Here is a 21,596-nt window from a genome sequence, read left to right on the forward strand (position 1 = left end):
GTGCATTGTATCTGGTGTAATAAATGAAGCTAGTGTACACATTTTACAGTGGTGTGGTATTTCAGTTAGTCCCTTGATTCCTTCATTTGAATATTTATTTTCAGCACTATTCAATTCAATTCAGTTTTATTTGTATAACACATTTAAAAATGTGCATGGTCCCAAAGCAGCTTTACAGAGATAAATAGGCTATAAAATATGAATTTATATGTTAGTGGGTATAAGTTTGGTGCCTACAAGTTCAACCCCTTATAAGTTTTTCCCTAATGAGTATTATATCCAGTGGTGATGCTGCCAAGGAACAACTCCCAGAGATGGTATGAAGAATAGGAAGCAGACTCAAAAGAAACCCAACCTCGTGTAGCTGGCATCTAATGTATATTAATTATAGTTTTATCAGTGTTCAGTGCGTGCTGTTCAGTGATGGGTCTTTAAATGCAGAATTGTTCATGCAATCTGTAATCTTAAGCCATTGTACAAGACTGTTTGTCAATTACAGAGTCCAAATCCATCTTTATAGATCTTGAATTGCTCTTCATGGATTGTTTAAGCTGTTGATGTGGAACCATCCTCAGTAGCAGAGAGTGGTCTTCAATTGAATTCAACAGCTCCCACCACATATCCTCACAATATTTTACAGAGGGACCGTCAAGAGCATCCTGTGCAGATTCATCACTGCCTGGTTTGGGAATTGCACCGTCTCAGATCACAAATCCATACAGCATATAGTAAGGATGGCTAAGAAGATCTTTTTCCTCCATCATGGATATTTACACCACACTTTGCATCAGTGAAGAAACCAGCATTGTGGCCGTCCACACACACCCCTCTTCACTTTCCTGCCATCTGGAAAAAAGATCCCGAAGCATTCAGACCATAATGTCCAGACTGTGTAACAGTTTCTTTCCACAAGCCAGTGGATTATACAAGCAACACCTCAGAAAAACTTACTGGCAAAATGCTTGACTAAATGTTTTCAACTAAGACTTGAATACGAGCCTGTGTCCCAGTTTGGAATATAACACTAGCAGTGTTAACACTGACATTTTTGTGGTATCCATCAACAAATTTATTAACTTTGGGCTGCCTTGAAGTTCTTTTTACTACAAAAAATGCTACACTTACACTCTGTTCAAAAATGAACCCGAATTTACATTTAGCATTTAGCAAAAGGCAGGAGACGGAGCTGGATTTGGTGGTTCAAGGTGCTGCGATTTTAATTGGGAGTGATAAAGATGGACAGGATAAGAAATTACTTTATTAGAGGGACTGTGCAGGTAGGACATTTCAGAGTCAAGGTAAGAGAGACACGATTGAGATGGTTTGGACATGGGGTAAATTGGTAGAAAAATGCTGAGAATGGAGCCGCCAGGTTAGGAGGAATTGAGGAAGGCCAAGGAGGAGGTTTATGGATGTGTAGAGGGAAGGCATGCAGGTGGTTACGACAGTTTGATATGGAGACTGATGATCCGCTGCAGTGACCACTAACGAGAGCACCAGAAAGAAGAACAAGAATTTACACATTTTAACAGAACTGAACCTATGCTGGCAAAGAATATGGACGCTCTTCTTAATAGGGGACACTATAAGTCAAGTTTCTGTTAGTAATAGACCTGCTTTGGGGTCAATGGAAAGAATCATGAGTGTCAGTGTACACATACATATGAGCACTGTAACTTGTTAGCTCGGGTATTTATACAGAGATCGCTTATTAATGCATATCATTGAAGAGCGCCGAAAAGGACACAACAGTACTACATATTTAACACAAGATGGCGCCATTACGCTGTATCCTATTTGCTCAAACAGCTGCAACACCGCTCTAGCTAAACTGGCAGTGCGTCACAGGGCTTTCGTTAGCAACATGCTAGTGTGTTTAGCGAGATAAAATCATCTTTCTTATCTTTGTAGTTACTGGTTTGTGTAAGATTTCGCCTGGTTTGTAATGTGAAAATAAACACATCTCGTGCATTGGGTGAAATGATTATCCGTAGTCAGTGTTTTTTTTTTTTTTAAACGGACTGGCTAATAGCCATTATTTAGACTGTTGCGAAAATGTTTGGCGCATGTTAATGACGCAATGATGTGGGCGTTAGAAGAAAAACAAACAAAATAAAATCAGTAGCGTGTTCTGAAGCGCATGTCTTTTTTTTTTTGTCTTGTTGAAATCAGATTGTTTATGGCATTTTGTTGATAGTCAAATTTTGAATTTGAATATTTATTTAAATGGATATAAATAAATAAATAAATAATTGAATAAACACCAATTTGCTATACAGGTGCTCTGGGATTTGTAGTCTAGCTCGATTTGGACTATAAGCGTATTCGAAGCTTTGAATATGTCTCCGTTTTCTATGTAGGCGCGCACTACATAGGATACACATTAATAATAGCTTCTGCACACATCTGTAGTGAACTCTGGTTCCAAAAGAGGGGAATTTTGGATTGAACCAAAGTCCCCCCACCCGATGTGTGCTGTGCTGCTTGCGTGCGCCTCTGTGCCCCCCTTCTCCTCCCTCCCCTTTGTTCTTTCTGTCTTTCGGCATCCCCCCATCCCCCACTACCTCTCTCTCTCCATCTCCCACTCTCTTACCATGAGTGTGTGTATGTGTGTGTGAATGCTTTTCCGATTCCAAACCGCCTGTAAAAAAAAATCCCCCAAAAGAGAAGAAGAAAAAAACGAGCCGGAGGAAAAATAGAAGAGAAAAAGGAAAGACGTTCAGACCAGGACTTATACACCGAAATCTGCCTCGATCTGCTTAATATCTGTAAGTCAAATCTTTTATGATGCGTTCCTCATAATGATCTTTATAAAATGTCAAGCGCATGCACTAACTGTCCAGATGTGTGTGTGTGTGTGTGTGTGTGTGTGTGTGTGTGTGTGTGTGTGTACTGTTTGGAAAATAAAGAGAGAAACCCTATAAACAAGCATCAAGCCATTTCTGTAATCAATTATGTTTATTTGTTAAAGTGTTTTCTCTTGTAGATGAGTAGTGAAAGACGAATTGAGGTATTATTTAAGGAGCCATGAAGAAAGAGAGGGAGAGAGAAAGAAAGAGAGAGAGAGAGAGAGAGAAAGAAAGAAAGAAAAAGCATGGCCACTTGTCTTCATCTGCCTGTCATGCATTTCTCCACAGAGCAGAGAAAAGAGGCGAACGAGGCAAAGGGATTCAAAATGGTGCTGGGTCTGTGTGTGTGTGTGTGTGTGTGTGTGTGTGTTCATTGTGAAAATCATTGTGTGTTGGTTATGGCACATGGTGCAGATTTTTTTGATGGGGGGGGGGTTAGTGAGAGAAAGAGCAACCCATCAGAGATCTTTTGGCTGCAGATGGTATTGAGGCGTGATGAAAGCTTAGCATCTTTTGTTCGTGTATGTCAGATGCTGAATGTTGAATTTAGATTTGTATTTCGAGCATACCAATGTTTAAACGTTCATACACAGAGGTTTGGCTTAGAAAGTTTGATATTGCCATTGTGATCAGTTGCATTTGGAGGTTCTCATTTCTCATTTTGTTTTATTCGCTGATCAATTCTGTTGTTGCAAGAATGAATATTTCATTATATCATTAATTTCCCTTGTTTGCACAGGTAGTTTCATTCCGTTTCTTTTTTTAAATGTACATTATGTTTATTGAATGCTGCTTGCACTGTGTTAACAAATCTATTTAATCGAATGAAAACTGTGCTTCCTTTACATTTGTTCAGACGTCAGTGTACTCGGTAGGTCGTCTGGATGTAGTGATGCAAATGATAAATCAGTCTACTTCTGTACATAAACGGCTGTCTATGTAAGAGGTGTTTTTGTAATCTGTCCTCGACATTTTCTTGTTTTGTTGTTAAGGTAATGCTATAGGTACTGATTCTAATCATATTCAGGCCTTGTTTATTGCATTAGTATAAAGTGCATTGAAATCACAAAATCATTTGTGCTTTTACATCTCTGTGGACTTTATTTAAAATCATAATCTACAAAAGTCCTATATGTATAAAGCTGTAGTTGCATAGCTACATGCACAGTAGTGATATTCATTTTACCCCAATATGGTCAAACAAAATAAATCTTTTAAACAATAAACACACTTCATTATCAGTGGTCATGATTTTTGGTGAATTTCTTTATAGATTGCATCTGGTGCAATTAATTAATATCAGCATTATCACTTGATGGAACAGATGCTCGTTTAGAACCGTGTTCCCTGGTTGGTGACGATGTTGCCCTTAAGATGATCCTTTGGTGCCAAAGGTGCTGAGGTCATGAGCAAGTCCAAACCCATTATACATTGTGATGCCATGGATCACATGCACGTGATTGTGGTATTAGAAAACAAAGAAAAATGGTCAGTTAACTTGAACCTACTCTTCTATTGTTTGTTAAAAGAGGCTTCAATAATTCATTGTCAAGATGAATGTAAATATGGCAAAGTATAATCTAACAAGGTAGACAGGTCTCGACATAGGATACTAAAATGACCATTACTAAACTGGAAACAGTTATCAGTCTCTCTCAAATAAACCAAACAAGAAATGGCATAATAAAAAAAAAAATACTCCTACCTGGTTAAAATGCCGCGAATATAAAAAGAGCGTGTGTACTTACTGTTCCTGATAAAATGCTTACAAAAATACTTACAGAAATGCAGATGAGATGCGTCTAGTGGGAATTCGGGGGAGATTGAGAGTGAGATTGGTTATACTGGCGACAGGCAGAGAAATACAAATAATGGGATAATATCGCACAGCACTCGTCTTTCTAAAATCTTTTTGGCACGTAGAATTAAAGCTGTATATTCTACCTCAAGGTCACAAGTACATTAAAAAAAGACCTATTTGGGGAAATATTGGTATTAAAACAGACTTATTTCCATTTGTTTTAATGTGAATTGAGCACTGCTGTTGATCTTTGTGTTTATTCTTATCATATTTGGGCCATGTCTGTTTTAATATACTAGATAAGGGTTGTGGAATTTTGGATCAAGTAAGTGTTTTAAGATTTACAGCTTCCCATGTCATCAAACAGCCCAACAATTGTATCAGTACAGCAGTCGTGAAGCTGATTTTTTAAATCAAGTAGCCAATTGATGACACTTGGATTTGGAAAGGAATACACTATGGATGGGGCACCAGACCATTTCAGAGCACCGCACACACGCACACATTTGTCACATGCTTGTTCACACCTGGGGCAATTTATCAAATCCCCCTACTGGCATGTGTTTGCGAGGAGGGGTAAAAATCATTATGTTTTATTTAATCATATTAAGACAGACACTCTCACATGTATATGCATATACCCTCAGGGTGTTTTGGTTTCCCCAGATAACCAAGGGCATAGGATGCTGGGGGATTTTGCCTTGTGGCTACTTGTAAAACCCCAGTAGCTTGAAGAGTCACAATAATGGAATTTGACTTTTCTAACATTGAGGTACACTGGAATATGACCACAGTGACTGATTATTAAAAAGCCAAATTCTTAAGCATAGATGAACATCGAGTCTGCAGCCTCGAGAGATCTACACATTAAAACTTTTAAATTTAGAGAAATGTTAAAAGTAGTTATTTTACTCTTATGACAATGTATTTTTGTTGAACGTGGGTTACTCGGTCACAGCTACAGTAAAATAGCGGGCATTGTAATTTATTCTGAGAAAATATTTCATCCCAGTGCATTTGTTAAGTAAAAACTAGTACTAGAACTAGATCAGGTGTCTAAAGTGAGTATAAGAGGTGACTATAAAACTTTACATTTTAGGTTGGTTATATAATTATATAATCAAATGGCTCTTAATGCTATTAACCATAAGGGATGTTCTGAAAGGTACAATGCAGACAATGAATTGTTTTTACAAGTAATTTTTGTATCCAGTTCACACTTAGTATTAGCATCCATCACCTTTTATGTCATCAAATGTGTATAGACATTCATGCCTAATTGTGTGCTTTCTCACCTATAACAAATATTATTCGACCTGTAATAATGTTTTCTTAGACAGTGCTGTCAGATGGCTAAAAACATATTGGCAAACTAAAATTCCTACTCTTTAAACTCCTTAACCAAAGTATTATTTAAAATAATTCTATAGTGGACACGTTTGTTTCCACATATGTTTTATTACATATATTGTCTTAAATAAATAATAGCTGTGAAAACAAGCACACTCACAGACTAGCATGAAAAAAAAAAATCTATAAGCGTTGCTTGTAAGCACGGTTCCTCAGAGTAAAAGAAAGGGGCACTTGGATCAAGATTTTAAAACACCAATTCCAGCATAACCTGCTATATTGGAGGTTCTTAGACCTTTTGCAACCAGGGCCATTTTATCCTTATGCACATAAATCCTTATGTACCCCCCCTCAGTTTGCCCATAGCCAATGTTTAGCTCTTATTAGACATTATGTTTTCAGAGTTTCATCTCCTTTTGATTAGCGATGCTCATTTATGTTTATGCAAGAACATTCTATGTGATATAAATCTGAGTTTTAATGAGGGCAGGTGGCGATTTGCGAAGCATAAACTTCTAATAGCTTGCACTCTAATTGCAGTAATGCTAGCAGATGGCAGTTACTTTAGCTCTGTTGTACCCTGTTAGCTTAGTGTTTTTAATGCATACTTTTTCAGTAGTTAGTGGAAAGAGAAAAGCATGAAATGCAATAAAAACAATTGTATTAATATTTATTTTAAATGACTTGCCGTCCAACTGAAGTTGGGGCAGTTTATAGAATAATGTGAATGTGATCCGTTAACTACTTTCGTTGCGTAGCTGCAGCAAGGCTGTGTGATTGCCGCATTGCCATTCGCATTACAAATGTAACATCATATCAAATGCATGTCGCATGCATCCTAGACCTCAGTGAATATGCAAGGGGCCTAAATCAAATATGTGGCACTTTTCTCAAGTGATCCACTTGCTAAAGTCAGCTTTAATTGTTGCTTATTTTAGAAGTGATGTGTCAGTAGCAGCATTTTGGGATTGCTAATTGTCAGACATTTGGCTTGGCATTACCACCTTGTCACTGGACTGTTATGCCAAAACTTGTGCACTAATCTTCCTCACCTTTCCCTCATACCAAGTCATAGCTCTTTCCTATCCTTTTTTTTCTGTACTCCTACACTCTAGGGAGCCGGTGCGAGGAGTTATTTTAGAGAATGTCGTTCGGTTGAACATGGCCTCAGCTGGGCAGGGACTGTGCCAGTCTGCAACTGCGGGTATTTTTGGGCCGTGTGTGGGCAGACACTACGAATCGCTGCTTTTCTTTCTGATGAAAAATAAATGTATCCGTGTGCTTATCGACATTACCTCGAATAGAAAGATTTTATGATCGCAAACGGGTCAGCGCGATCGTCATTATTTTTAACAAGGAAATGGTGCTGCAATGAAAAGAGCAGGAAGATACTAATATGTGAGACATCCTATTTGTTTAAAATATCTATAAGATTCAGAAGTGGGTTTGCATTCAAGAAGTGTGGATCAAATTGTGAATGTTGTGAATGCTCACCTAAAATTCTGCCTGAGCCACATCAGCTTTACTGATGTAATCAAAGGCTCATAAACTAATTTTTATTTTTTATTTTTTTATTAACACTCAACACTCTTGATCCTAAACTAACGTTACTCTCTCTCTATGGAGTATCTGACTGTGTCTCCTCCAGGCTCTTTGGTTTCTTAAAATGTTCTGTTTTGATGAATTGGCTAATAGAAATTGCCCCTAGGTGTGAATATCTATGTGCATGGTCCTCTGCAAAGGACTGGCATCCCATGGTTTGCTCAGGCCTTGTACACAGATATTTTCTGAAAACCTGTTTCTTTTATCCTGTCTCTAAGTGTCCTGATGAAACAGAACAAAAAAATGTTGCAAGCACAGCAGTCTAGAGATAGTATGTTGTAAATTGTATGGTCTGAGTATTGTCCAATGATAATGTAATAGGAGCATCATAGTGAGCATTAAAGAAAAAGAAAATTGTGCAAAAATATAGCTGCATTGTCTGTGGATTCATATGAGCAGGAAGGGGATGAAGTGGAACATTTGCCTAATATTACACGTGTGTTATCCAAAATCTCTATTCACAGTATGGTTTGTACCAATAAAGTGGTGGATTTCTGAGCAGTGCAAATTGTTTTGTATTTTGGCCTCAGCATAGGGGTCAAATTAAAAAACAAATTGACATAAATTGCAAGCACATTAAGAAATTACAGCACACAATCCAGCTGCCTGGCAAGCAACCATAGTGGCAAAATTAATAACACATGCAAAAATATAATGAAAACCCCAAACACATAAAACAAACTATGTTTTCAAGAATATACATGGATGGAAGTGGCCTCAGTGAGAGATTGGGAGATTCCGGATAAATTATTAAAGTATTCATGAATGACTCAGTGGCTTCATTCCTCCTACTTGAGATCCAAGACACGTTCCTGTTTCCATATATGGCTTCCAGACACACATATGGATTTAAGGACCACAAAATTTCCTTATATGAATTAATGACTTGTTTTTTGAAGCTGTAGATCATTTTAACACATCAGCCAAGGTTAATTGAATATCAAAATTCTGTCTCAAACAAATACAGCTTAGGCAGTTTTCATGTTTTTAAAAATAATTTCCCTTTCATGTCTGAGATTTAGGTTGATCTTCAGCAGCATGGTGTGAAAGGCTTGTGGGGGGAGGTGTGGGTCTCTATTGTGCATCCCCTCTCTGGAGTATGAGTGATTTCACTGCACCACTCAGGCCTGGAGGCAATACACATACACACGCACTTACTACACGTTCTTGATGGCTCCTGCTGGTACGTGGGCTGTGCATGAGACAGAATTAGCATGTCCACCAGCTGCCTGTTCATCTGCGATTGTGAATGCGAGTGCTTTCCAGAGGCACTAATGAGAGGCAGAGGGTTCTGGTGTTAACATAAAAGGTCGGATGGAATGAAACTTCTGTGTTTGGATTTCTATTGAACTTCTAACATGACCGCACTGTATCAAGTGCAGGCTTTGCAGATGCTTAAAGTGGCATTATGACCCCTGCTAAATTCAGAAGTTCATTTAGCATAACTGTGTAAATATTGATGCCATTTCTAGTATCTAATTTTCTAAGCTAATTTTCTTTACTATCACAGATAAAACTGTTGCTATTTTTAAATACTATTAACCATTAAAAATTGTCTTTAATATATGTTTTTTAATCAGCATATGCTAAATATGCTAGAATTTAGTCAGATTACTTCATCACCAAATGGTGTGTGGGACTGTCAAATATGGCTAGCCAAATATGGTTAGCATCACTCTGTACAGTCTCAAGCCAAAATGGGGACACTAATAGTGGAATGATAGATGACAGTGGTGATGACAGTTATGGTGTGAGTGATGGCATAGTAATGATAGAATGGGGGTGAAGGAAGTTCTAGTGATTGACGATGACTGATGAATGATGTGCTAGTGACGATGGAGGGAGTGGAATGAGGGTGGAATGATTTGCATTTACAAGGCAGATTTCCTTTTCTTGAGCTACATAGACTTTCATTTGAAGCACTTGAGACCCTCAAGAATCCAGTTTTGGCAGCTTAGAGGCGCTGGGGTTTGAACTCATGAAATTTTAATCTGATGTGCAATGCTTTAAATAACAAACAATACACCAACCACAAAACCAAGCAATTTATTGTGACAATGAACGTGTCATTATAGAGTAATTGTGATTAGGGTGAAGAAATGGTCCTGATGCACAAACTGTTTTGCTGGAGTGAGCGTAGAAGACAGAGTATGATCATGAAAGAGACCTGGTTATTAGAAGATAAAGTTAATGAGGGTTGCGGCCATTGCCTTAGATTAGAAGGCAGAGGATATGTACAGGGTTAAAGCGATGGATGGATGGATGGATGGATGGATGGATGGATGGATGGATGGATGGATGGATGGATGGAATTGCACAGAACAAGTACTCAACAATGAAATGCAATTAAGAATCTACCAGGTGATAGTGTCTGAGGTGATTAGGTGCTGAGTCTACCCTAATACCAAGGTGTATTATCTGTGTTAGCCAAAAGTGTATATGCAACAAAACATAACCATTTCAGATTGTCATACTTAGAAACTTAGATCATTATTAAAACTTGTATGTATTATTAAAGCTATTATATAATTACATTTAAATGTAATTTTTGTTACAGTTACACCAAATTAGTTTCTTATTCAGATTTTTGTATGTGAGTAGACTTTAGTAGTAAAGTTTTACTTGAACACACTGGCAGTAAACATTAAAGAAAATGAGTAAGTAAGGTCAAAACTATGTGCTAGTTCTTACACAATTGTTCGGAGTATAATGGCTCACAGAGGGCAGAGGTGCTGGAGCGCTGAAAGCCAGCCAGAGTGGGCTTTTATGGAAGCCAGGAGAACGAAATACTGCAAAACAATAACTCTCCCTTTCATCTCTTTCATTTTTAGGTCCTGTGAGGGTGTTCAGAAAGAGAAAGAGTGTATTATGTCATTTTCAGAGTCTTACTTAAGTCTGTTGAAGTTGTGCTTTTGTTATGTGAAAGGGTGGTTATGTGTATATGCTGCTAAATGGAGGTCTGTTTGCTTTCTGAATTTATCTCTGCACATTGTATTTAAACAAGTTTGTCCTTTGCTGTAGTTCTGTGTAAAAGTTGGATGGCGTTCAGAATGCCTAAAGTAGGGGTTAGGTGATAATGCAAAAAAATAATTGAAATGCTAGAGGCATCAAGGCACTCAGGTATTCATATTTAAGCAACGACAACTAAGCAATATGTTACAAAACAACCACACAGTTGTTAAGTGCAATATGCCAAAGCAGTTCTATTCAAATAAATTTATATGAAGTAAGAACTATTGCACATGCAATATGGCCACATAGAACTGATCCCAGAGATGCTTTACTCACTTTATTGCATGTCAGCTAGCTAGCTCAGATTGATTTGTATATTCCCGTTATAGGTGCTTTTGGTAAAATTGCGTCCCGTCTCTATTTCCATTTTCATCTGACGAACTTTCGTGTTTTAAAGCTCCCATTGAATCAAAACCCTAGTCATAAGTAATACAAGCTAGTGTGATAGTACATGTTACTCAGACTACGGTTGAGTCAAACCACAGCAAATGAAAGAGCTGATATAGAGATTTTACTGTGCAGACTTTCACTGAGTTCTCTTTTGCTGTAGTGTGTTGTATTAATATTTGAACAGAATATTTCTCCCTGTCTCTCTCTCGCTTGTTTCCCCCCCACTGTTTGTGTTGTTCTCGCAGTTGGACCTCACAGTTCGCACACATACACACACAGAGCGCTAGTGTGTGCCCAGTCTCTCACACAGAGCGCCTCTTTAAGCTCGTCTCTTTATGATAAATAATTCAGAGCTGCCCCTCCCTCGCTCTTTTGTGAATTTGTGTTTTTATATATACATATGTGTGTGTGTGTGTGTGTGTGTGTGTGTGTGTGTGTGTGTGTGTGTGTGTGTGTGTGTAGGGTGAACCTCTTACTGTAGATCAGATTGACACAGCAGGTGAAATCTTCTGTCAGAATAGGAGGTACTGTTGTCTTTGAGAGCATTATGAATAGAGAAAGTGACAGACATTGCATACACACTGAGTGGGAGAGAGACAAAACACACTTACAGGCAAGGTCACATCTATAAGTGACGATAAGTGATTTATTCCATAAGTCAAGACATTACAGGTTCGAAAGTATGACTTTTGGTCAGTTATTTTTCACATTTTAGGATTCCTTTGCTAAATTTTTTCATTATAATATTAACAAAAAAAAGTTGTTGTGTTTTTGATTTACTTATATTGTATTATTGAGCATATGCTGAAGGTTTTTAACTCCACCTACTTGGCCAATTCACACTATCATATGCCTAAAGAGCATGTATAAACAGTATATGTCAATTTATGTCACTATGTTATACTGTATATGATATATTCATTTAAAAAACATTGTCATACTACCTAGGGTTAAAATACTTAATCCTATTTACATAGCTCAAAATCAGTATATTTTTCAATATCAAAAATCTTTGTATGCTTTCATATCCCTGTTTAAATAAATATTACAGAGAAATGTTCAAATGACCAAATTGTTTGTAACTGCTAGCCTTTATACTAAAAGCATGAAAAGAGTTTCTGTAATAGTGATTCAATTATAAATATCTAATATTCCAAAAACTAAATTCTTTTTGTTTTAATTTAAACTAAAGACAATTTTTTTGTTTGTTTATAAGATAGTCAAATGTATGCATGATTAATTAGATGAAGCCTAAAGATTTTTTTCCCCTTCAAAATATTGCTCTCTCAATTTTTTTTATTTTAAATATGTACTGTGGGACTGTGGGATATGATTGTATATAAATGTGTGCCTTCCTTCTCAGCTTTAGAAGTAAACTGATGACTCTGCAGCTGCACACTGTGCATCTGTCTCACACATCATACGATTAGCTTAAGCTTGTATAATAAATATACAATTTAGGTTTGCATTCAAACGCCAGTGTCCAACAACTAAAATATTAGATATTAGATATGTTTGCCCATATTCCACTTGCCAGAAAATAATTTTGTAGTGCAAACAGTAAAAAGAAACAAAAAAAATGGTACAAGCTGTATAATCGATTATGTAAATGTGGTGAAAGAGGAAATAGAATCAAAATACAATAATTTAAATGAATATACAAATAATTTGCTAGTAAAACTAAAACAAAGAATAAATGCAAGTCAATATCTGTAAGTGAAAAAATGTGTGTGTGTGTGTGTGTGTGTGTGTGTGTGTGTGTGTGTGTGTGTGTGTGTGTGTTAGTCACATGGAACCCAAGAGACACATGGCTGTTTTATTTGCAGAATACAGTGACCATCTGGTACAAGATGATCTTTAAACACAACGCAAACATACTTTATCATACTTTAATGGATGTATAAAGGTTTTAAAAGCTAAGAATACAATTGTATCCTTATTTCTAAATAAATAAGACAGCCAAGTAATACAATCTTACATCATATAAGGATAAAATAAAACAAAAATTTGTGTTATAAAGTACTATAAATATAAAGCAGAAAAGTGTATACGATTCAGATTAAATGCCCAGTGTCATAGTTTGTTGCTGGGTATAAGCCAGGAATATACCCTCGATACCACCATCACAGTTCACCATGTACACATGCAAACACATTCACACACTTATTCACACCCAGACGTAATAATGGTGTAGCCACTATTGTCAGCCTGTCTGCATGATTTTGGACAGTGGAATGAAAGAGAGACGAAACACAGTATTTAATAATGTCTATAGGTTCCAGATTTTAGACATTCATTGAATGCAAAGGATTTGCATCCATGTATTAAATAATCCTTACATATGATTACATTGATTTGTCCAGTTGCTTTTGTTACGTTTTGTATAATGTTTTAAGTCAAGTCAAGTTTATTTGTATAGCGCTTTTCACAACAGACATTGTCTCAAAGCAGCTTTACAGAAATCAACAGTCAAGGTGAATGGTGTGCATTTATCCCTGATAAGCAGCCATGGCGACTGTGGCAAGGAAAAACTCCCTTAGATGTAATGAGGAAGAAACCTTGAGAGGAACCAGACTAAAAAGGGGAACCCATCCTCATTTGGGTGACATCAAGAGTTTGATCATAAATCTTTCAACAATACAGAACACTGGAGAGTGAGAACTAGCATGAGTACTGGAGTATAAGATTATAAGTAAATGTTTTAGGCGTTAGAACACCTTCACATTTCAATTAGATCCTGATTGCTCCATTTCAAACCCATTGTGGTGGTATATAGACTATTTTACACACACACACACACATATATATATATATATATATATATTGATTGTTATATTGGTGTATATTGTTGCTGTCCAAATACTAATGGAATTCACTGTACATTTTGCTTTTTCAGTATATTGGTCAACTATAGCAACTGAGTGAACCTGCAAAATTTGATCGGTAAATATTCACCAAATTCCCAGTTTCATTCACATACTGTTATTTTTTTTCATCATAATATTCATGACTTTAATAATATAGTTGCTAATGTTTGGTAGTTGAAGGTGGTGGTACTGTGGTAGGACCCATCTATATTGCACAATAATTGTATATAGCCTGTGTATGTTTGTGTGTGCGCGTGAAGCAAATATATAAAAATGTTGATGTATATGTGTATTTATGTGTTGGCTACCCAGAAAATGCACTACATTAGACCTCCTGTGGAAAGCCCGATGTGATTTATATAGATCTGCTTTTTTGCACAGTCTACTTGTATGTGGCTTTTTACGAAAAACAAGCAGCATTTGTAACATTGGTGATATAACTAATTGCGCTGCTGGTGTTCTCTGTTTGCTTGGCTGTGTTCTCTTTCTGATGCTCCGAGGCAGAGATAATGAGCAGCATTGGCACGATATAAAAAGAGAAATGCGTTATATAAATATGGTATGAGAACAAGGTTCCTTCAGGGAGGGGGAGGGAGAGGAAGATAGAAACTCAAGGGCACTGCAGCATTGCTCAGGTTCACTTCAATAAAGCGCAAAAGGATGAAGGGCAAGTTATTAATATCCACCGAGAAAGAAGGTGGTGAAGAGGATGAGGGAATTCAAGGGAAAATGTAAAGCTATTGAAGGAAGGAAGGTTGTGATAAAGTGATTTGTGGAAGAGAAAAGGGAGAGCTAAAGTGTTACAGATACAATCAAAGGCATAGGAAGATGAAAAAAGGAGGGCCGGACATATCAGTAGCCCTAGGATAAACAGAATTAGTTTTTATGCTGTTATGGTTTTTAATTTGTTCATTCAGATTACCACACTTTTCTTGTGCTCGTGATCTATTGTGTTGTCTGAATCAGCATAAAGCAGTTGATCACTATGTCCAAGCAGCTAAAGAGCAAAAGACCAAGTGATTTCCTGTAAGTCTAAATTCCCACAGACTTCCAGGTTTTCCAGAATTGTGTTAACTGATGGAAAAATTGCTATAACATAAGCAGGCTCATGGACTAACCAACAGGAACACTACTAATCTAGCTAACAAAAGCTAACTATTAAATTGTAGCAATCAGTTGCCATGGATGTTAAGTTAAATACAGTATGAATAAAGTATACATATTATTAGTGTATATAACTGGGACTTATCCAATGTATTTCACATTAGCCCAATCATGATAATATAAAATGATATAATAACAATATCTTATATTTTGTAAATACGTTAGTGTACGATTTAAAAATCACAACCATAACAGTCTATCCATTGAATACATAAATGTATTATAAAATATTACTTACATTTTGTCTTTCTATTTAATAATCCATTTGATATAAAATCATCATTCTTCTATGATATTTTTCTACAGTATCAGACATCTGACCTTGATTAACCCTCTTAGATCAATTCAGGTCAGTTCATTGGATCATTACAATGGTTGACTTTCAAATAAGTTCTACAACGCTTCACCCACTTGGCTATCTCCTAGTAATAGCAATTTTAGGTTGACTTACAAGTGACTCCCTAAAAGGCATAAGAATTCTAGTCAGGAAGTGGGTATGCTTTTTATTTTCTCATTAATTGTGGCTTTACTATGTTCTACACAGGTACACTCACTAGAGGCACCACTGTACGGCTGTATATCTTATAACTAGTTAAATGCAAATTTTTTCAATGGTTGGTTCTCGTCCATTTATTTGGTCAAGCAGGAATTTATATTTTTAATGTAACCGTACTGGGAAATTGTATTATTTGTATCGTTCGATTCGTACGTTTTTGAAATTCTTAGAGTTAGCGACATCAGTGGACATGTCAAACTAGGCACTTTTTGAATTTGAATATGTAACCACATATTGGCTGTGAGAATTTAAAAAAAGGAAGCCAATTTTAACAAAAGCTTCTTAAACAAAGACTTTAATAGCATAGTGTTTATACAGAACACAGTACAGTTGAACATACAATATGCAATATGTACATTGTAATTTATATACCCCTCATGTATATACCCTACATACTGTACCTAGTGCTTAATATTTCACATATATGTATACATATATTTAGTGTACTTGTTTATTCAGCTTATTGCCATTTTTTTCACTGCCATATAACAATTTACTTGTGATATATAGCATATAGCCTTTATATTTATTTACTGTACATATGTATTACATGCTGTACATATTTACCTTGCACAATTGCTACTATTTACACTTCTGGTAGATACTAAACTGCATTTTGTTGCTGTGTACCTGTACTATGCAATGAGTTTTATCTATCTATGTATCTATCAAATCGATGTAAGCTAACTAGCCAGCCTGACAAAGGGCTATAAAGTTGGTAAGGCTAAAAAAAATTATCTTCTTTGGGATCAGTTTCACTTGTGTAGTTACAGTGAACAAAACATGTTGTGTCTGGAATGTCAGGTAAATGTTGTTACTTTCTTAGGAACAATTGTGTAAAACAAATAATGCAGTTGTCCAGCAAACACTAAACATAGCATGGCTGTGATTAGCTGCGACACTCACCCTGTGGTTTTGTGGCCTACAGTTACCCTTGCTTGTGCAAATAACACTCTAATCAGTGTGAAAATTTGTTTCACATGTTAGATGCCAGGCGCCATGCTAGTTAATAGCAATACGAACTGTTCAAGTGTAGTAATTTCAAGCACTCCAATAATCTCCTGTATTTTTTGTAATAAATCTTTTTGATTTTTCTTACTTTTCACACGTGCCAAACTATATTTTGTCTCTATATACATTTATAGGTCATACATGAAAGCACACAATAAAACCAGAATTATAAGCTATTTTCTTCACTGAATATATGGGAACTAATTGTAAGTAGGAACTAAGATTGTGTGAGGGGAAATATTTGAAAGTAATTTAACCACTCCTTAATTGAGTTGTTATAATAGTGTTTGTCACTCACTACTGTAGTGTGTTTACAAATTTAGTTATTATTATTATTGCCCCTGAGTAAATAAGCCAGCCACAAGTTACTATGTTACAATCGATACCAATTTTTTAGCCTGGTCAGTTAGGTTGTCAGCCAACTAGAGAGAGAATATTATTTGTCACATATAGATTACAGCACAGTGAAATTTGTTCTTTGCATATCCCAGCTTGCTCAGAAGCTGGGGTCGGCCATGATACGGCGCCCCTGGAGCACAGAGGGTTAAGAGCCTTGCTCAAGGGCCCAAGAGTGGCAGCTTGAAGATACCGTGGGCTTGAACCCCCGACTTTCTGATCAGTAACCCAGCACCTTAACCACTGAGCTACCACTTACCTAAACCAGGGGATTGGGCAGCACACTGCGATGTTCCAATGTCTGGTCGGCTAGTTGATCATTTCTTATGATTTAAACACCCCTAAGGTGATGAATAAAAGCAGGATAAGAAGAGCATATGTAGATGGGAGGAATGAGAGTAAATAAAAAGTGACAAAGAAATGGAAGACTCAGTTGTGAAGAAAGAGAGGGGGAGGTGGAATGGAAAAGAGATTGAGGGGTAAAGTAAAGCAGGGGGCTAGAACGAGAATGGTGGAAAGTGATTTAAAATAGTGTGAAAGAGATCAAGTGAGAAGTATATGCCTTTTTAATGAAATGGAGATGGTGGAATAGATTAAGAGTAAGTAAGAAATGGAAAAGAAGCGTGGCCTCATTAGTGTCCTTCAGACAAAGGAAAATGGTACTGTGGGTTGAGCAAGAGAGCTAAAAAGGGAGGAAGGGTGCTTTTTCTGGATACTCAAGTGAGTACATGAATGCATACTTATAAAGCTTTTTACTGGCTGCTTTGTGGTGAAATAAGTAGGCTTAAAAGGTGAATTTGGGGAAATTAGGATATCTGTCCTACATATAGGTGTGTGTATGTGCACTTTGCTCTTACAGATTTGTAGGTAGAATTAACACACAGATTGGTTTCTGTCCTTATGGCGATGTACCATTGATTATGATTATTAATGAGGCTAATTACCTCTATGTACCATCTAAATCTAAGCCTGACTTCATCATTTTAAGCTTGGTAGCCAAAAGTAAATATTAGGGGAGGGCTTTTTTTTTTAGTTTTAGTTTCTCAAGTAAAAGCTGCAATTTTAAAAAAAAAAAACATGCTCTCATAGGACCAGATCAGAGTTGTAACAATACAGCATTGATATGAGACTTTCAAAATGAATAGTCACTGCATTCAACTATACACTCCTGAGGGGAAAATGAGCCATGCCCAATATAGCAATGGTCTTAACAAATCATTCCAGAGACTCTCCTGAGACAACCGTTTGTTTGCTTAATTGTGCTGCAGTGAACTATTTTGAAGAAAAGCTAGAAACATGGAAATGTACTTTGACTTGTACAGGTAAAATTCTGATTACAATTCTGATGCAAATTCTCAGTTCACATTTATACTCTGAAACTGATCAGTACTGAATGGAACAACATTGACTCTTCTTTGTGTAAAAATTGTCTGCACAAGACTTCAAAGTAGCAGTATAGGATAGCAGGCTATCCTATACTGTTACTTTATCTATTAGCAAAACTTTTGCAAATTTCCTGACCAATGACCATTAAAGACCATTAGAAGATTCCCATTTTAGGCTTGTCAATCTTATTTATTTGTTTATTTTAGTTGGTTAGTTAGTTAGTTATTAGTTATTTTAGTGTGCATTCAACTGCATAGTACAGTACATCATTCAGCGTAATCAAGCCCATATTCCCTTCTCTGAAGCAAAGTGCTAGCTCAACGGTTAAGGCTCTGGGTTATTGATCGGAAGGTTGTGGGTTCAGGCCCCAGCACTGCCCAGTTGCCACTTTTCTGCCTCTACCCCTCTCTGCTTCAGGGGCACTGTATCATGACTGACCCTGCACTCTGACCCCAACTTCCTAACAAGCTGGAATATGCGAAGAATCAATTTCACCATGCCGTAATGCATTTCTTTCTTTCTATAGGGGATTTTAAAAAGACAAATCGTAACCATGCTGTTTTTTTATTTTTTTTTTAATAAGTAGTCTAGCATGCTCATGTATAGAGGAGAACCCAGTTCTCTCCAAAAACTCAACAACATGTTTAAGCTTTATAGAGCAGTTTAGTGTTTACAGCATATAAAGCTAACAACGAAATGTGAAATAAAATGGGCCATGCTTCAGACACACCCATTTATGTATCCTAGCTAGATTCTTTCTGGCTAAGAACACTAAAGAACCAATAAGGGAAAACATGTGCTTGTGTTTCCTGTGCCTGAATATTTGAGGCATTATTTCATATGTTTTTTGTGTGATGTGATACAGTTACTAAAGAATTTTGCTTCATTTCGTTGCATTCAGCTTTTGTTAATTGATTTGCTGCTGAGTTTATGAATCGCACGGACACTGTGCTGTTATTATGCTGTCGTTTTTGTATTGTTATAATGTTGAATGTTCCACTCGTATGAAAGTAGAAATCTCAGGTCCATATTCGTGCAATACATATTTTCAATGTATGAAAAATATATATTTGGGGCCACCAATATTGTATACAATTTTTATTTCGATTTATGTGTGTGTCTGTGTGCGTGTCGTTACACTTCTGCACCAAATCTTATCTTTATAAGGACATATCCTTTTTTATCACAAATATTCATAATTATCTGTATAAATACAACTCTCTCTTGGGTTATATATGCTGTTTCAAAATCTTAATATGATATACAACAGCATTATTTGACAATCAAATCACATGCTTTTAATAAGTATATGCACACTTGTATGATGCCGAAACACGAAACACAAGTCAATATTTACAACACATCCATGTTGTGTGTATAGTCAGGAAAAAAGTTTTGAAGTGACTGAATGGATCAGAGTATCTGTGAAGGAGACATGACCACAGAGGCAGCTTTAAATGTGTTTTCTCTGTGGTAGAAAACATTTAAAATCTACAGTAAGATTGAGAGTCGATGAAGTGAAAGAAATAGAGGGAAAACTAAGGGAGTGGGGAGGTAGTCATGGAGAAACTGAAGAATTTGGAGAAAACAAGGAATAAAAAAAAGAGTAGAAAGGAGAGAAGATGGAGGTGGAGGAACAGAACAGTTGGCTGGAGTGTTAAATCTACGGTACCTTCAAATACCTTTAGTTAGAAAATATAATTTTGATTCGTGATTCTATAGTGTATAAACACACATGCACATGCACAGTGCTTCTCATGAGTTGAACATTTCATGCCATTGCAGCTTGTAAACTGCGCTTGTGCAATTCTGTGTGTCTGACTCTCTTTTTCATTGACTGACATTCTGACCCATTCTGATTCTAATACTTTCTATGACTCTCACACTATCGAAAAGTCTTTGCAGTCGATCTGACACTTTCTGACTCTCCTCCTCTGACTGTCTCGGACATTTTTAAACATCGCTCTCTTTTGTTCTTGCTCTCTTTGACTCACTGATGCTTGTTCCAAATCTATGTTTTCTGACTCTTGTTGACACTGACTCACTTTCTTACTGACTCTCTGACCCTCTCCGACTGTGTCTCTGACACATTCACAGTGTCTGTGTCCGACTCTCTTTTTCTCACTCACGCTCTGACATTTTCTAACTCTGATAGCTGCTCTAAATCTCTTTCTCTCTGACTCTAGTTAACACTGACTCCCTTTTTCTCTGATTCTAGAACATTCTGCTTTTCATTTTTTCTATGACTCTCATTGATTCTGTACCTCTCTAATTGTCTCTTGCACATTCTCTGACTGACTGACTGACTGACTGTCTCTCTCTCTCTCTCTCTCTCTCTCTCTCTCTCTCTCTCTCTCTCTCTCTCTCAGCTGTTTTGTTGTTCAGCTTTACCCGTTTTTGTTGCTGTGCTTCGCTATGCTCAATTGTGCTTTTTCTAACCATGACCTTGCTTTCCTTTTGTTTTTCTTTCTTTCTATCTTTCTTTCTATTTGTTTTTCTTTCTATCTTTTTTCCTTCTTTCTTTCTTGTTTTTTATTTGCTATTTCAGATTTGCATATCCATCCCTCCTTCATTTGCCTTTGCTTCAGTGAGAATGGCAGGCGGACCCCCCTCTGACAAATACACTTTTCTCTACCCGACAGACAGCAGCCTGAAGAGGTCAGTGTAGAGACTGGTACTGTCCAAAACAACCCCAAATCTACCTTGAGGGGGTGTGTGTGTTTACCTAAATGTGACTTTACATGACAAATGTATTGTAAAATATCTATGTCCTGCTGTTTTCACCACCTTTAATATTAAAATGGTCAACAATAAAAAGAATACATTTGCACACTAAATATAAAAAGTATAGCATGAGAATCTCCATTTTTATTCACAAAGGACTAGTGTAAGTGCAGGTGTTTTTAAAATAAGTAGAAGCTGCTTAAATTAATTTTTGATAGCATTAAAATGCCTACGCATAAAAGCATCTTTTATGATTGGTACAACTGATGTCCTGGGCATACTATGTTTCTGACACAAATGTCCAGGTCCAGCATCTCAGATAGGAAATGGAAAAATTAATAGGGCATTAAATGTTGACAATATAGTTTTTCCACACCACAATAAACTGTTTTTTTTTTTTTTTTTTTTTTTTTTAAATCATCAGAAACATTTTTCAAGGTCCAGTTACATCTGGAAATGCTGTTTTTCATAATACAGTATACATAAAA

At 36.6% G+C, this 21,596-nt stretch overlaps 1 protein-coding gene across 6 annotated transcripts in view; it reads left to right on the forward strand.

Moving 5' to 3' along the window:
* Positions 1–2,593: 2,593 nt before the first annotated feature.
* fam168a (family with sequence similarity 168 member A) overlaps positions 2,594–21,596 on the forward strand; it is a 43,917-nt gene continuing 24,914 nt past the window's right edge. The window contains exons 1-3 of one of the 6 annotated variants that reach the window (XM_046864326.1): positions 2,594–2,768; positions 13,901–13,947; positions 20,933–21,042. In XM_046864326.1, the coding sequence (XP_046720282.1) occupies positions 20,978–21,042 (65 nt within the window). In that variant the 5' untranslated portion in view covers positions 2,594–2,768; positions 13,901–13,947; positions 20,933–20,977. The remainder of the gene's footprint in view (positions 2,769–13,900; positions 13,948–20,932; positions 21,043–21,596) is intronic. The other 5 variants (XM_046864327.1, XM_046864330.1, XM_046864325.1 and 2 more) reach the window with 5 other exon arrangements.

The sequence above is a fragment of the Silurus meridionalis genome, chromosome 13 (genome assembly GCF_014805685.1).
Source record: "Silurus meridionalis isolate SWU-2019-XX chromosome 13, ASM1480568v1, whole genome shotgun sequence".
Taxonomy (NCBI): domain Eukaryota; kingdom Metazoa; phylum Chordata; class Actinopteri; order Siluriformes; family Siluridae; genus Silurus; species Silurus meridionalis.